This window comes from Schistocerca americana, chromosome X (assembly GCF_021461395.2).
Source record: "Schistocerca americana isolate TAMUIC-IGC-003095 chromosome X, iqSchAmer2.1, whole genome shotgun sequence".
NCBI lineage: Eukaryota > Metazoa > Arthropoda > Insecta > Orthoptera > Acrididae > Schistocerca > Schistocerca americana.
Window position 1 is genome coordinate 533,085,206 of NC_060130.1, and position 16,159 is coordinate 533,101,364.

At 48.9% G+C, this 16,159-nt stretch overlaps 1 protein-coding gene across 1 annotated transcript in view; it reads right to left on the bottom strand.

Annotated features, from left to right (window-relative positions):
* LOC124556127 (aquaporin AQPAe.a-like) overlaps nt 1-16,159 on the bottom strand; it is an 86,626-nt gene that overhangs the window by 55,239 nt on the left and 15,228 nt on the right. Inside the window, exon 2 of the mRNA XM_047130144.1 lies at nt 4,194-4,388. Coding sequence (XP_046986100.1) covers nt 4,194-4,388 — 195 coding nt within the window. The remainder of the gene's footprint in view (nt 1-4,193; nt 4,389-16,159) is intronic.

Consider the following 16,159-nt stretch of genomic DNA (forward strand, 5'->3'; position numbering starts at 1 on the left):
GTGAGAAGAAAAGGAAGATGAAAGAAGGGGTCACCTCGAATGCCGCTGAGGGCCTGGCTTCGAGCGAGTACTGCCGCCGCTATCAGTAGGCGGACAGTCATCGTCCATTGGTTCTATAGGTTCATCGGCCATCTCGTTAAGATGGCTGGGAGGTGCAGCTTCCTCCGCCGGTGGACGGCCAGATGTTCGCCCGCCAGCAGTGCGGCCAGGCGAAACGGATGACGGCCTGAGGCGGTAACCGCTGGGTGGCGCAGGGGAAGAAATGCGCCGTGGAGGAGAAGGAGAACTATGCTTCCTATGAGCCTTCTTGGAAAGTCTTGGTGGAAGTACTGGTCGACGGCTGGGAGTGCGAGGTACGTAAGAAGTCTGCACGGGACAGTTCCTTCTTGAAGGCCCGTGCATTGATTTCTGGGTCTTCGTCTTGGCAGAAGCTGATTATGGTGCTTGTGTTGGAGGCGTGACAGGAGGAAGAGGAGACGTCGACCGCGCGATCTTAGCACTGGCCGAACTGACGACCGTGGTGCCGAATGTCAGATCGCATGTCTGCATCGCCATCTCCCTGGTAGTCCGAGGAGAGGCGAGGACAGTACTGTACTTTCCCGCTGGGAGCAGCGTGGGCTTCCTACTAGCAAATAGCTTGCGAGCAGCCGAGGTGGACACTCTCTTTGACCCGAATTTCTTGGATACAGCGTTCTTCCTTGTAGATGGGACAGTCACGGGAGGATGCTGCATGGTCACCACGACAGTTCACACAACGAGGAGACGGAGGTGGACTGTCACCCTCATGGGCATCCCTGCCACAAGTGACATTTAGCCGCATTGGAACAAGACTGGTGAGTGTGATTAAAACGCTGACACTGGTAGCAGCGCGTAGGTGTCGGGACATAGGGGCGAACAGAAATAACCTTGTAGCCCGCTTTGATACGCGACGGCAGCTGAACACTGTCAAAGGTCAAGAAAAGTGTCCTAGTCGGTAAAAAGTCATTGTTGACCTTTTTCATGACCCTATGGACAGCCGTCACGCCCTGCTCAGCGAGGAAAGACTCAATCTCCTAGTCAGTCAATCCGTCAAGTGATCGAGTATATACCACACCACGGGACGAATTCAAAGTGCAGTGAGCCTCCACCCGGACAGGGAACGTGTACAGGAGTGTGGCCCGAAGCAATTTTTGTGCCTGAAAGGCGCTCTCAGTTTCTAGTAACAAGGCACCATTACGCAACCTGGTACACTGACAGATCCGGCTATGGCATCTACGCCCTTCTGGATAACTAAAGGGTTGACAGAGGAAAAATCCTCGCTGTCCTCAGATCGAGAAACTACGAGGAACTGTGGGGCAGGCGGTAGTACTTTTGTCACTGGTGGCTGGTCAAGTTTCCGTTTATGGGCAGAAGTCGAGAGGGAAGAAGAGAAATCCATTGCGAAGGAATCCCCCATGATTGCCAGCGTCTCCGATGGCGCGCTCCTTCCTTGTGGGGACCCTCTCAGAGGGCACTCCCACCTTAGGTGAATGTTTACACCTCAGGTCACACCTCCCGAGAAACAGACGGAGGGACCAATCGGCATGGTCAGAAGGTATCAGCTCAGGCAATCACCCCTCCCTGGGCCTGGCCTTTACCAGGGGGTACGTGCGTGCCTTACTTGTCTACCCAGGGCGGGGAATTACGCGTTACCCTGTCACCGGCTACGCGTGCGAACGCGTGGGTCGGCCTTCAGGCGCGCAGAGGGAGGGAGGAAGAAGAGGAAAAAGAAGAGAGAGAGAGGAAAAAGAAGAGAGAGAGAGAGAGAGAGAGAGAGAGAGAGAGAGGGAGGAAAAAGAAGAGAGAGAGAGAGAGAGGGGAAAAAGAAGAGAGAGAGAGAGAGAGAGAGAGAGAGAGGAAAAAGAAGAGAGAGAGAGAGAGAGAGAGAGAGAGGAAAAAGAAGAGAGAGAGAGAGAGAGAGAGAGAGAGAGAGAGAGAGAGAGAGAGAGAGAGAGAGAGAGAGAGAGAGAGAGAGAGAGAGAGAGAGAGAGAGAGGAAAAAGAAGAGAGAGAGAGAGAGAGAGAGAAAAGAAGAGAGAGAGAGAGAGAGAGAGAGGAAAAAGAAGAGAGAGAGAGAGAGAGAGAGAGGAAAAAGAAGAGAGAGAGAGAGAGAGAGGAGAGGAAAAAGAAGAGAGAGAGAGAGAGAGAGAGAGAGAGAGGAAAAAGAATAGAGAGAGAGAGAGAGAGAGAGAGAGAGGGAAAAAGAAGAGAGAGAAGAGAGAGAGAGAGAGGAAAAAGAAGAGAGAGAGAGAGAGAGAGGAGAAAAAGAAGAGAGAGAGAGAGAGAGAGAGAGGAGAGAGAGGAAAAAGAAGAGAGAGAGAGAGAGAGAGAGAGAGAGAGAGAGGAAAAAGAAGAGAGAGAGAGAGAGAGAGAGAGAGAGAGAGGAAAAAGAAAGAGAGAGAGAGAGAGAGAGAGAGAGAGGAAAAAGAAGAGAGAGAGAGGGGAAAAAGAAGAGAGAGAGAGAGAGAGAGAGAGAGGAAAAAGAAGAGAGAGAGAGAGAGAGAGAGAGAGAGGAAAAAGAGAAGAGAGAGAGAGAGAGAGAGAGAGAGGAAAAAGAAGAGAGAGAGAGAGAGAGAGAGAGAGGAAAAAGAAGAGAGAGAGAGAGAGAGAGAGAGAGGAAAAAGAAGAGAGAGAGAGAGAGAGAGAGAGAGGAAAAAGAAGAGAGAGAGAGAGAGAGAGAGAGAGGAAAAAGAAGAGAGAGAGGAAAAAGAAGAGAGAGAGGAAAAAGAAGAGAGAGAGGAAAAAGAAGAGAGAGAGGAAAAAGAAGAGCGATAGGAAAGACTGTCTCAAACGCCAAGGCAGAGACCAGAGATGGCAAGGCGAAGAAGGCAATGAGAAAGCAAGGGGACAAGGGAAAGAGAAAGGATGACAGTGGGGTGGAGAAGAGCAAAGAAAGGAACCAACCAAAGGAAGGAAGAAAGAAACGAGAAGTGAAAAAGCAAAATGACTACAAATAGAGGTCGTGGAACCGTCCGTCTCCGGACGCAGGCGCTAACTACCCCCTTGAGGGGGCGGGACTCCTTTTAGTCGCCTCTTACGACAGGCAGGAATACCTCGGGCCTATTCTAATCCCCAGACCCACAGGGGGGGTGGTTGATCTGTCGACTGTAGAAGACAGTGCGTATCACTTCTTAACCGAGAAATGCATTAAGGATAGCCAGGAACAGACACAGGAGAACCACTGGGTCACTATTTCAGTCCCAAGGATAGGTCGAGAAATCTGATGACGGAGACCATTGAGTGCTTCCTGACGAGAGGCAGTAGTGAATTTGGAGTTCATAGCAGGGACACTATGAATTACAAATTTGACTCCAATGCTGGACGTCCGTTGCATTAGTGGATCTCCCCTTATCACACACCTCACAGACGAAATTGTCAGTAGAGCGACCTTGACGGAAACTGGGCTGATAACCAAAATATCGACGATCTAGTTACTGATACAACCATATGCTCGAGCAACTTGCAGGTAACATTAGCGAGACTAAGTTATAGCTGTCATTCTCAATGTGGTGTTTCAGTACCACGATGCTCTCGCTCTCACCACGAAGACGAGCTCTCACCCTCGCTCCAAATATAGTTGAATATGGCAAGGACACGACGCTGGCAGTCCACCAGCAGGCGTTTGAGCTTTTGGCTGTGCATGCAATCTGCCCCTCAAGCTATGTTAGAGAAAGTGATGGCACGTTGAGGAATTCCACACATACAGGCACAATACAGCCAGTGTAAATGCAATGAGGTGCTCCATCAATTTATGTCTCACAGCATTGGCGAGCTCATCTGATCTGAAATGGCGACAGTAATTTCTTAAGCTTACCAAGATTACTGTCATCCGACAGCCGATAGAGTGGACGTGATTCTGGACAGCTGCATCGAGTCAGTGTGTCAGGGTGCTGAAGGCGATGGCAGCGGCAAAGTAATTCCAGTTACAATTCCTTACTGACTATCTCTGTATGTCGCTGTCTGACAACTTTCGGTGAAGACCACTATCACGTGTCATGTTGGACTCTCCAACAGAGGGGAGAAGACCACGGCTACAAATGGTAAGAGCTATAGCGAAGACCATCCACTTTTCATTGCCCTGTGCCACGCTACCTCAACAGCTTCATGGAACGTTTGTTTATTGCTACTGGCTTTGCTCCATTACGGCTATTTATTAAGTACGAAGAGTATACATACCGCGAACAGGTGGCATGTCGTGATGGATACGCCAATGGCAAATCCAGCACTGCCTCTGGCAGACCTGGCGCCAAACACCGTCATCACCAAGAAGAATGTTATGAAAGCCTCCACGAAGACCGCCTGCGTCAGCGTCAAATGTGGGCTGACTGCCGTCACACCTAATGTCGACTCAGACTCCTCTGGTGTCAGCGCCTGGAATAAACAGCAGACTGAACATTTAGCCCTTCAGTAACTATTGTACAGCTCAATGACTACTATCACTCGTCTCAACGACGAAGACTTTTCTATTCCGCAGTGGGGCAAAGGTGAATTCCTGTTCAAGTTGGAAAAAGGCATTTATCAATCTGCTGCCCCTCTAATGTGAGAAGATGCCTGAAACTGCACGCTATTTTGAAACTAATCAATTAACAATCAATGGTGAATGTGCTAACTTGCTTTATCCCCATACAAACTCTGATCATTAACAATTTATATGTTCGGGCAGAACGTGAGTGAATCACATTCTAATTTAAATGTTAGTCAAACTGAACTGTACTTACCGAAAACATTAAGAGGGACAAGAAGGACGAAGTAAACTGGCCTTTGTTATGGAACACTCACTGTCTCAATGTCAAAAACTTTGCTGAAAGTTATGCAGCTGTTCCGACCGAAACAGAAGGTATCTGAAAGCGTTCTTTTAAAATTTTCCTGGAATGGACCGATTTGGGCTAAATGAAGTTCTCAGAAACCAAAGCGGTATAATCGCGGCACAGACCAGTGCGTACTGCACAATTAGGCCTGCTTCACACGCAATGATTTCTTCCGTGGGACGAACTGCTCTGTGCTGGGGTTATTGACAGTTTGGCATCGGCAACAGTTGTCGGTTGGCTAAGAGCTGTTAAGGTAAGCCGAACGGAATCTAAGTTTTCAAGAGAGCAGAGCATCAAAGTAGAACGGGCACTTTATTCACAAATTTATTGTAAATATGTGATAGCGTTTACGTCCACTACGTTTTATACCACACATTACGACGTATGAAATGTAACCTCCATCTTCGTAAAGGTGTTTAAACTTTTAAAGATGTTAATATGCATCACCGTTCGTATTAGGAGGAAGCGTTAGTACCACGCGCTATCTTGTGTCTGTGGTGCTTAGTATCGGCTGCACAACTGTTGGCTGTTGCTGCTGTTCATAGGCGCATGTTGCTACAGTATTAGTTTAACCGGACTAGAATCTAAGAATATCAGTAAGTTGGGTTCCATCAAGTTACTCAAAAATAATCTTCCAAGTCTGTCTGAAGAATTAACGAGTAACAAGAACTAGTTACATGTTTCCCGGCGGGGTCAGGGATTCTCTCTGCCTCGTGATGGCTGGGTGTTGTGTGATGTTCTAAGTTCTAGGGGACTGATGACCTAAGATGTTAAGTCCCATAGTGCTCAGAGCCATTTAGTTACATGTTTCAATGAGCTGAATTGCCTGAGACGTGTACCAACATTACGATTAAATACGATAGGTATTTTATTTTGACGAAAATAGAACTTTTGCTTTTAGGCGATGTGTATTTAATGTGAAAAATATTGCGAAACTACACGTACACACAAACCAGTGAGTTTACGGCGTTTATGAGAGTGGTTATGCCCGTGTCTGGAGCCACAGATCAAAATCGCCAAGAGCTGTACACAGTTCACCGCCGCATTCGGTTCATTAGTGATGGGCCCCAGTACCTGCTTGTCACAGTGTGCACGAAGATTGTCAAATTAACTAAATCATGCCGAACTCTTATTTCTCCTACCTGGCGCCTTTTGAAGACTTTTCCTTCTCTGTAGAAGATGTCGGTCGGTCGCGGATTCTTCATGTTATACTTTAACTCTTGTAATCGAGGGAAGTTGCTACTTTTCTGTAAGGAGCGCTCAAACTGTTTCAGAAGGAATTCATTATTTCTTGCTGTGCCTGCCATACAATGCAGTATGTAATGCTTTAGTCCAAAGACTTAACTTTTTGCCATTGACAGTCCATTTTATAGTCTCACTACATCTTATGTCACTGGCCGAACAGCAAAACTTGTCTAGAAAGGTATTTTCATTCTGCAGCAGAGTGTACACTGAAACTTCTTGGTGGATTAAAATTGTGCCGGACCGATAACCTCACTCGGGACTTTGCGTTTTGCGGGGAAGGGCTCTACCGGTTGAACTACCCAGGCACGACTCTGGACCTGTCGCAGCAGTATTACTTTCACAAGTATCTTGTCTCTTAACTTCTAAACTTCACAGCTCTCCTGCTAATCTTTCAAGACCAGCACTCCTCCGGGAAGATCGCCAGGCTGTTTCTAAGCCATGTCTCCGCAATATCCTTCCCTTCAGGAGTGCTGGGCATGCAAGGTTCGCAGGAGAGCTGCTGTGAATTTTGGAAGGTAGGAGACGAGGTACTGGTGGAAGTAAAGCCGTGAGGACGGGTCATGCGTCGCGCCTGGGTGCCTCGGTCGTACTTTCCCACAAAAAGAAAGTTCCTGAGAGTATCGATCCAGCACACAGTTTCCATCAAAACTAATCTACTTTTAGACTTTAGTTTCCCAATGTAAATTCCTCAGCCTCGCTAGATTTAATTCGACAACATTCCACTACCAATATTTTGGTTTTACTCATGTTTTTGTTACATCCTTTCAAGACACTCTCCATTCCGTTTAACTGCTATTCCTACTCTTTTGTTTTTGACAATTAGTGTCACTGGGAAGCCTCAGTTTTTATTTCTCGAGACTTGGTAATGCCGTGTCCAAATTTTTCTATTCTTCCCTGTTTGATTACTGTACAGATTAATAATGCGGACAGGCTACAACCTTGTCTCACTCCTCTACCACTGCTTCCCTTTCACGTCTCAATTAGTGTTCTGTCTGGTTTCTGTAGAAACTTTATACAACTTCACACTTCCTGTATTTTACCCCAACCACCTACCACCTTCAGGATTCCAAAGAGCTCTCCAGTAGATATTGTCAAGAGTTTTCGCAAAATCTACAAAAGCTAAAAAAGCTAAAAAAGCTAAAAAACTTACGTATGTCTTTCACAGACCTGCCTTCAAAGCTTAGTCGTTGAGTCAGTATTACTTCGAGAGTTCCTACAATTCTCCGGAATCCATATTGATCTTCCCCGAGGTCTGTATCTACCAGTTCTTACGATTCATCTGTAAATAATGTGCAATCTGCAGATACGACGTACTAAATTGATAGTGCGGCAATATTCACACGCGTCTGCACCTGCTTTCTTTGGAATTTTAATTCTAACAATCTTTAAGTTTGAAGGTATTCGCCTGCCTTACCTTTTGCATACCAGGGATATTAGTTCTGTTATGGCTAATTCTCCCAACGATATCAGTTGTGACGGAATGTCTTACTCCAAGGGCTTTGTTTTGGCTTAGGTCTTTCAGTGTTATCTTCAATTATTTTCGTAATATTCTCCCATATATTTCTCTTATGTTTCCAACCAGTTTATTTCCTTTATATGGATCCTATATGTATTTCCACCTTTCATATGTCCCTTTTTTGCACAGTACTGATTATCAGATCTTTATATTCATACAACTCTTCTCTGAAGGTAGATGGGGTGGCTGGTTTAAAAACGGGGGAAAGGGACCGAACTGTGAAGTCATTGGTCCCTTGCTCCCAACAGAACAATTACCCAAGGGAAAGAAGACTTACAGCACAATAACAGGAGAAAGGAAGAACCAGAAGAATGACAGAACAACAAACTTCAATGGACGAAACAGCACAAGAAAACCAGAGACGCAAGAAACAAGGAGAAGAGACTAAAAGATTACAATGGCTGGTCGACCATCAGAATAAAGGAGAATCCAGCCACTCGGCAGCACATTAAAACACCCAAAAACCATAGGGTTGAGGACAGAGGGACAATGGACATGCACTAAAACTCAGATTAATAAAACCCACCCTCACGAATAAAACCTGAAATTAAAACTTCTGTTGAGGCATTGTCGCCCAACACCGAAGGTAGTGTGCTGGAAAGTTAGCAGTCCCCGAAGAGCGGATAAAAGTGGCCAGTCCAGCAAGAGGTGGACGACTGTCATTTAGGAGCCACGCCACAGCGACACTGCGGTGGGTCCTCGTAATGGAGGCGGTAACCATGTGTGACACGTATGGCCAATGCGGAGTCCACAAAGGTCAACTGATTCCCTGCGAGAAGGCCGCAGGGGAGACTTCCAAGAATCTGCAGTCTCCTTAATGACATGCAGCTTCTTGTGCATACTGTTATGCCACTCAATTTCCCAAAGCCGGAAACACTTGCGGCGTAAGACAGAACGCAGGTTAGTTTCAGAGATGTCCATCTCCAGGAGCGGTTTCCACGTAGCTTGTTAGGTCAGCCGGTCAACAAGTTCGTTGCCTGGAATTCCGAGGTGTCCTGGAGTCCACACGCCACTGAACGACTGGATCATTCCAGGGCAGTGAGGGGTTCCTGGACGTTCGCTACCAATGGATGGCGAGGGTAGCACTGGTCGATAGCTTGCAAGCTGCTCACGGGGTCACAACAAAGAACAAACGACTCACCAGAACAGGAATGGATGTACCGAAGTGCACGAGATATGGCCACAAGATCTGCAGTGAATACATTGCAGCAAGGAGGCAAAGAATGCTTTTCAATATGTCCTCTATGGACATAGGAGAAACCAACATTACCATCAGCCATCGAGCCGTCTGTGTGAACTTCAGAGCCCCAGAACGCCAAGAATCGAAGGAAAGTGACAGCAGAGGGTTAGGGTTAACAGTCCTTAGGGTCTTGCAGAAGGTCCAGACGAAGCTTTTGCCGAGTTTTGTTTTGTTTAGGGCGCTCAACTACTAAGGTCATTAGCGCCCAGTCACAGACGTTACTGCACTAATAGCGTAGAAAAACGCAAGGGGCAACACCAGAAAGGACTTACAAAAAAGCAGATAAAATAAGATCTCTGGACAAGTTCGTCAATGTAATAAAACTAAGGATACGAGCAGCTGCTCGAGCGTCATCAGCTGACAGTTCCTGTAAGGTAGACAGCAGACACACAACAACACGAGAGTTAATACAATGGGGACAGGACAATAAAACTGCGCACCGTCAATGGGTGACCACAGGGGCACTGCAGGGCAGGGTCACCGAACAACGGGTAGCAGTGGCTAAATCGGCAATGCGCAATCCACAACCTGGCCAAAATGACCTCTCGCCAGGAAGGACGTGAGGAGGTCGCCCGAGCTGTCGGGATCGGTTTGCTGGGCCTAAGCTTATTTTCATGCCATAATGATGAAACGCACCGACAAAAAACCCCACTACCATCAGTTGATGGGACAAAAGGCAGCTGTCCGAGGCAGGAGGACAGCAGCCTTGGCCGCAGCATCAGCAGCTTCGTTCCCAGGCACCCCAACGCGGCCAGGAAAAAAAAAATAAAAAAAAAAGACATGAGCACTGGTATCAGCTAGTGACTGAAGGGACCGTTAAATTCGTTGCACGAGAGGGTTTTCCGAATATGGGTCTCAGACTGAATGGCGCTCAAAGAATCAGAGCAGATGGCATAGGGAGAACGTCGGTGGTGGCGGATATTGTGAATAGCCTGAGCAGAAAGCTCAGCTGTGAAGCTTGAACACTGGTCAAGTGGCCGGTATTGAAAGGTATCATTCCCAACGACAAAGGCACATCCGACGCCAGCAGCAGTCTGAGCCATATGTGTAAATAAATTCGTTATTAGTGAGCCTCGAACGAATTTCGACAAACCTCGAGCGGGATATCGAATCCACTGTCCTCTCCTTTGGGAGCGAGCTGAGTTCATGGCGAACGCGAACCTGGACCGAAGGTGGCGTGTGGCTCTCACCCACTCGAAAAGTGGTAGAGGGGGTAAAATCAAGTTGCTGAAGCAGGCGACGAAACCGAACTCCAGGAGGTAACAGGGCAGAGACATACAGCCAGTATTGGCGGTCGAGAGAGTCGTCAAAGAAGGAGAAATACGACAGATGGTCGGGCAATGACTTCAGTCGGCAGGCGTACCGACAAAGCAACATACCGCGCCGGTAGTTTAGCAGTAATTCGGCAGCTTCGGTATACATACTCAACAGGGCTGGTTTAGAATGCTCCAGTCGTCAGACGTAACCCCTGATGGTAGATAAAGTTTAGACGGCGTAAGACGGTCGGTAGAGCAGAAGACTAGACAAAGCTCCCATAATCCAGCTTTGATCAGAAAATGGACCGATGTAAGGGAAGCAGGGCGATTCGATCTGCTCCCCATGACATACCGCTAAGAACATGGTCATTTAGGGAACAGGTACAACGAGCAGCCAAGTAAAACATGTGGAGACCAGCAAAGTTTCCTGTAAAATGTAAGACATAAAAATTTTGTCTCCACGATTGGGAGAGCAACAGGACAGAGATGTAAGGATGGTGGAAGAAACTAACGCCGGAAGTTCATACAGACCCTATTCTCACCAGAGAAACAAACCGTTAGTGACACTCCAGCGTTGTCTAGACCATCTTTATTCCTGAAGACAGCGCTCCAGGAGACATGCTCCCTGAGCGCTGCAGTAGATCGTAAAGTCGTCCACGAAAAGGGAGCCTGAAACGTCAGCTGGAAGGCAATCCATTATTGGATTGATAGCTATGGCAGAAAGGGCCACGCTCAAAACGGAGCCCTGGGCACCCCATTCTCCTGGCGAAAGGCATCTGATGAAACAGAACCCACATGCACCCTGTACATTCTATCCATTAAAAATGCATTAAAAAAGAGGGAGGCGACCGCGAAGGCCCTAAGTGTGCATAGTGCCGAGAATGCCCGCCCTCCGACAGGTGTCTTAAGCCTTCTCCAAATCGAAGAACACAGCCACCGTCTGGCGCTGACGCAAAAATTTGTTCATTATGAAGGTCGACAAGGTAACTAAGTTGACAGCAGAGCGGCGTCAACGAAAGCCACATTGGACATTGGTAAGGAGGCGTCGAGATTCAAGGAGCCAAACCAATCGAGAATTTACCATGCGCTCCATCACCTTGCAGACGCAGTGGTAAGGGAGGTGGGGCGATAACTGGAAGGAAGGTGTTTGTCCTTTCCTGGTTTGGGTATGGGAACAATTGCTTCACGCCAGCGTGTGGGGACATGACCTTCAGTCCACATGCGATTATAGGCGCGAAGAAGAAAGCCTTTACCTGCAGGAGAAAGGTTCTTCAGCGTCTGAATATGGAGGCTATCGGGCTCCGGAGCAGAGGATCGTTACTGGGCGAGTGCACTTTCGAGTTCCCACACGGTGAAGGTGGCGGTGCCTCCTCTGCTTGTTTTCGGGGGAGAAAGGCAGGGTGGTAATGGGCAGAGCTCGAAACCTCCGCGAAAAAGCGGCCGAAGGCATTTGAGACATCAGGATCCACAAGGACTTCATTCGCGACAGTCAGGTCAGAAATCGGGGAGTGGACCTTGGTGCCAGATAGCTGGCGCAGGCCACCCCAGACAACCAAAGGAGTAAAACCGTTGAATGAGCTGGTGAACGCCACCCAACAAGCCTTTTTGCTTTCTTTGATAATACGACGACATTGTGCACGGAGTCGTTTGTAAAATATAGTTCGCCATCGTAGGGTGGCGTTGGAAGGCGCGTGAAGCACGTCGCCGTGCACGAATAGCGTCGCTGCATGCTGTAGTCCACCAGGGGACTGGGGCTCGACGTGGAGAAGAGGGCGTACGAGGGATGGAATATTCAGCAGCAGTGAAAATAACGTCCGTGCGGTATGCTACCTGACTATCGCAGCTGGAGAAGTTTTGATCATGGAAGGTCGCCAGGGAGCTGAAAAGCCCTCAGTCGGCTTTGGAGAGGTTCCAGCTCGTGGAACGTGGAGAAGGGTTGTGTTGCAGGAGATGGATTACGCAGGGGATATGGTCGCTCGAGTATGTGTCAGACAGAGCATACCACTCGAACCGACATGCAAGTTGGATAGTGGATATTGAGAAGTCCAAGTGGGACTAGATACACGTTGCGTCCGAAAGGTAGGTGCACTGGTATTTAAGCAGACTAGATTGATGTGGTTGAAAAGTCTGCCAAGAGGGAGCCTCTCAGACAAGATGCTTGAGAGCCCCAAAGGGGATGGTGGGCGTTAAAGTCTCCAACAAAAATGGTGTAGGAAGCTGAGCAATCAGTTTTATCATGTCTGCCCTAGTAAAGGCAGACGATGGAGTGTCATTACAAATGGAAAATGTGGAAGTGGGGAGAGTAATTCGGACGGCAACTGCCTGAAGATCTGTGTGCAATGTGATTGGATCGTAGTAGACATCATCCCAAACCAGCAACATGACCCCTCCATGAGCTGGAATACCTGCCACAGGTGGTAGGTCAAAATGCACGGAGATATAGTGCGCCAGGTCAATACAATCGTATGGGTGTAACTTCGTTTCTTAGAGACCTACAACAAGCGGGCAGTGCATTCGAAGGAGCAATTTTAGTTCCTCTAGGTTGGACCTAATGCCACGAATATTCCATTAAGTGCCATTATGAAAACGAAAAAAAGAAGAAACAAGAAAGGGTCACCTCGATGGATGCTGAGGGCCTGGCTTCGAGTGAGCACTGCTGCTGCAATCTGTAGGTGGTGAGTCATGGTCCATCAACTCAACAGTTGCGTCTGCCACCTTCCTGAGCCGGTCAGGAGGGGCAGCTTCCTCCACCAGTGAAAGGCCAGATGATCGGCTACAAGCAGTGCGGCCTGGCGAAACTGAAGATGGCCGGGGACGGCAACTGCTGGGTGGCGCAGGAGAAGAAACGCGCCTCGGCGGAGATGGAGAACACTTTTCTATGAGCCTTCTTTGAAGAATTACGTTTTGTCGAAAGAACAGTTGATGGCTGTGAAGTTCGTGTACGCAAGATATCTTCACGTGTTGGTTCTTTATTGAAGGTCCGAGCATCTGATTTAGGGGTCCTCGTCTTAGCAGTAGCAGATGATGTTTGAGCCTTAGGGTTGGTGGGAGGAAGAGGAGACGTTGATCGGGCGATCTTAGCACTGGCCGATCTGACGACCGAATCGCTAAATGTTAGATTACATGTCTGTAGCTATCTCACTGGTAGGCCGAGGAGAAGCGAGAACGGTATTGTATGTACCTGCCAGAAGCACAGTGGGTTTTCTGCTATTTAATAACTTGCGAGCAGCCGAGGTCGACATCTCGTTCACTCTAATTTCCTGTATACGTTTCTCATCTTTGTAGACGGGGCAGTCGCGAGAGGAGGCAGCATGATACAGTTGATGCAACAAGGGGACAGGTGGACAGCCACCCTCATGGGTGTGCCTGCCACAGGAATTAGATTTCTTTGGACAAGCCAGTCAAAGTAATGAAACGGGGACACGACAATAAAACATGGTGCACTGTTAATGCATGACCACAAGGACACTGCGGGGCTGGGTCACCGGAGAGCAGGTAGCGGTGGCTAAACCGGCAATGCCCAATCCGCAACCTGGTCAGAAGGACCTCTTCTTGCCGAGATGGTCGGGAGAAGGTTGTCCAAGCAGTTGGGAACGGTTTTACTGCCCGGAGCTTGTTTCCTTGAAGTATCCCACCACAAAGACAAGCCTCCTACAAACAACCCCACTAATGTCAGATGACAGGACACAATGGGAGGCTGGCCGAGGCAGGAGGACTGCTGCCTTGGCTGCAGCATCAGCAGCCTCATTCCCAGGCACTCCTACACGGCCGGGAACCCACAGAAAGCTGACAGGAGAGCCATCAGCAGCAGAAGAATGGAGGGACTGCTGGATCCGTTGCACCAAGGGATGGACCGGATATGGAGCTCCAAGGCTCTGAAGAGCACTGAGTGAATCAGAGCAGAGTACATACAATGAATGGCGGTGGCAGCGGGCATACTGAACGGCCTGATGGAGAGCAAAAAGCTCGGCCATAAAGCTGGAACACTGGTCTAGGAGCCGGTATTTAAAGGTGCCGGCCCCGACGACAAAGGCACAGCCGACACCATCGTCGGTTTTGGAGCCATCAGTGTAAATAAAGGTGTGACTGGCAAGTCGCGCACGAAGTTCGACAAACCGTGAGCAATACACTGCAGCCGGAGTACCCTCCTTCGGGAGCGAGCTGAGGTAGTGATAAATATGAACCGGAGCCTGGAGCCACGGTGGTGTCGGGCTCTCACCCTCTCTGGAAGTGGAGGGAGGGCAAAATCCAATTGTCGAAGCAAGCGGCGAAAGCGGACTCCAGGGGGCAGCAGGGCAGACACATACAACCCATACTGACGGTCGAGAGAATCGGCGAAGAAGGACTGTTAAGAGGGGTGGTCGGGCATTGACAACAGCTGGCAGGCATACCGACAAAGCAGTACGTCGCGCCAGTAGGTCGATGATAATTCAGCAGCTTCAGCATAAAGACTCTCGACGGGACAAGTGTAGAAGTCTCCGGTCGCAAGACATAACCCCCAATGGTGGATGGAGTTGAGACGGCGTAAGAGGGATGGCCGAGCAGACGAGGCTCCCATAATCCAGCTTTGATCGGACGATGGACCGATACAAGCGAAGCAGGACAGTGCGATCTGCTCCCCAAGATGAACCACTAAGAACTCTGAGGACATTAAGGGAACATGTACAATGGGCAGCCAAATATGAGACGTGCGGAGACCAACAAAGTTTCCTGTCCAGTGTGAGCCGTAGAAACTTAGTTTTTTCCACGAATGAGAGAACAACGGGACCGAGATTTAAGGATGGCGGAAGGAACGCTTCATTTCGCCAAAAGTTGATGCAAACCGTCTTCTCTTCAGAGAACCGGAAGCCATTTGCCACACTCCATGAGTATAGGCTGTCTAGATAACGCTGAAAGCAGTGCTCCAGGAGGCATGTTCGCTGGGCACTGCAGTAGATCGCGAAGTCATCGACAAAAAGAGAGCCTGAGACATTAGGTGGAATGCAATCCATAATTGGATTGATCGCTATGGCAAAAAGGGCTACGCTCAAGACGGAGCCCTGAGGCACTCTGTTCTCCTGGAGGAAGACGTCGGACAAGGCGGAACCTACACGTACCCTAAACTTTCGGTCTGTTAAAAATGAATCAGTATAATAAAGGGACAGGCGACCGTGTAGATCCCACCTGTGCATAGTGCGGAGGATACCTCCTCTCCAACAGGTATCATAAGCCTTCTCCAAATCGAAGAACACTGCTACTGTTTGGCGCTTTCGCAATAAGTTGTTCATGATGAATGTCGACAAGGTCACAAGGTGGTCAACAGCGGAGCGGTGGCGACGAAACCTGCATTGAACATTGGTAAGTAGCCATCGAGATTCAAGAATCCAAACTAACCGAGTGTTAACCATGCACTCCATCACCTTACAGACACAGCTTGTAAGAGAAATGGGGCGGTAACTAGAAGGAAGGTGTCCCGGGTTTGGGTGTAGGAACAACGACGGCGTCACGTCAACGCATGGGGACTTTACCTTCGGTCCAGACGCGATTGTAGGTACGAAGAAGGAAGCTTTTGCCTGCTGGAGAAAGGTGGGCCAGCATCTAAACGTGAATGTCATCTGGCCCCGGAGCAGAGGACTGGGACAGTGCAAGCGCATGTTCGAGTTCCCGCATAGTAAAGGGGGCATTATAAGTTTCCAGATTCAGCGAGTGGAAGGAAGGTCGCCGAGCCTCTTCTGCCTCTTTCCTGGGAAGGAAGGCAGGGTGGTAATGGGCGGAGCTTGAAACCTTCGCGAAAAAGCGGCCGAAGGCGTTGGAGACATCCACAGGATCAACAAGGACCTCAGTACCTGAAGACAGGCCAGGTACCGAGGAGTGGGCCTTAATGCCCGACAGCCAGCGCAGGCCGCCCCAGACGACAGAAGAGGGAGTGAAACTGTTAAAGGAGCTGGTGAAAGAGGCCCAACAAGCTTTTTTGCTGTCTTCGATGACTCTACGGCATTGCACGCCGAGTCGTTTGTATCTAATACAATTCGCCAACGTAGGATGGCGGCGAAAGGTGCGTAAAGCACGTCGCCGACCACGGATAACGTCTCTACAAG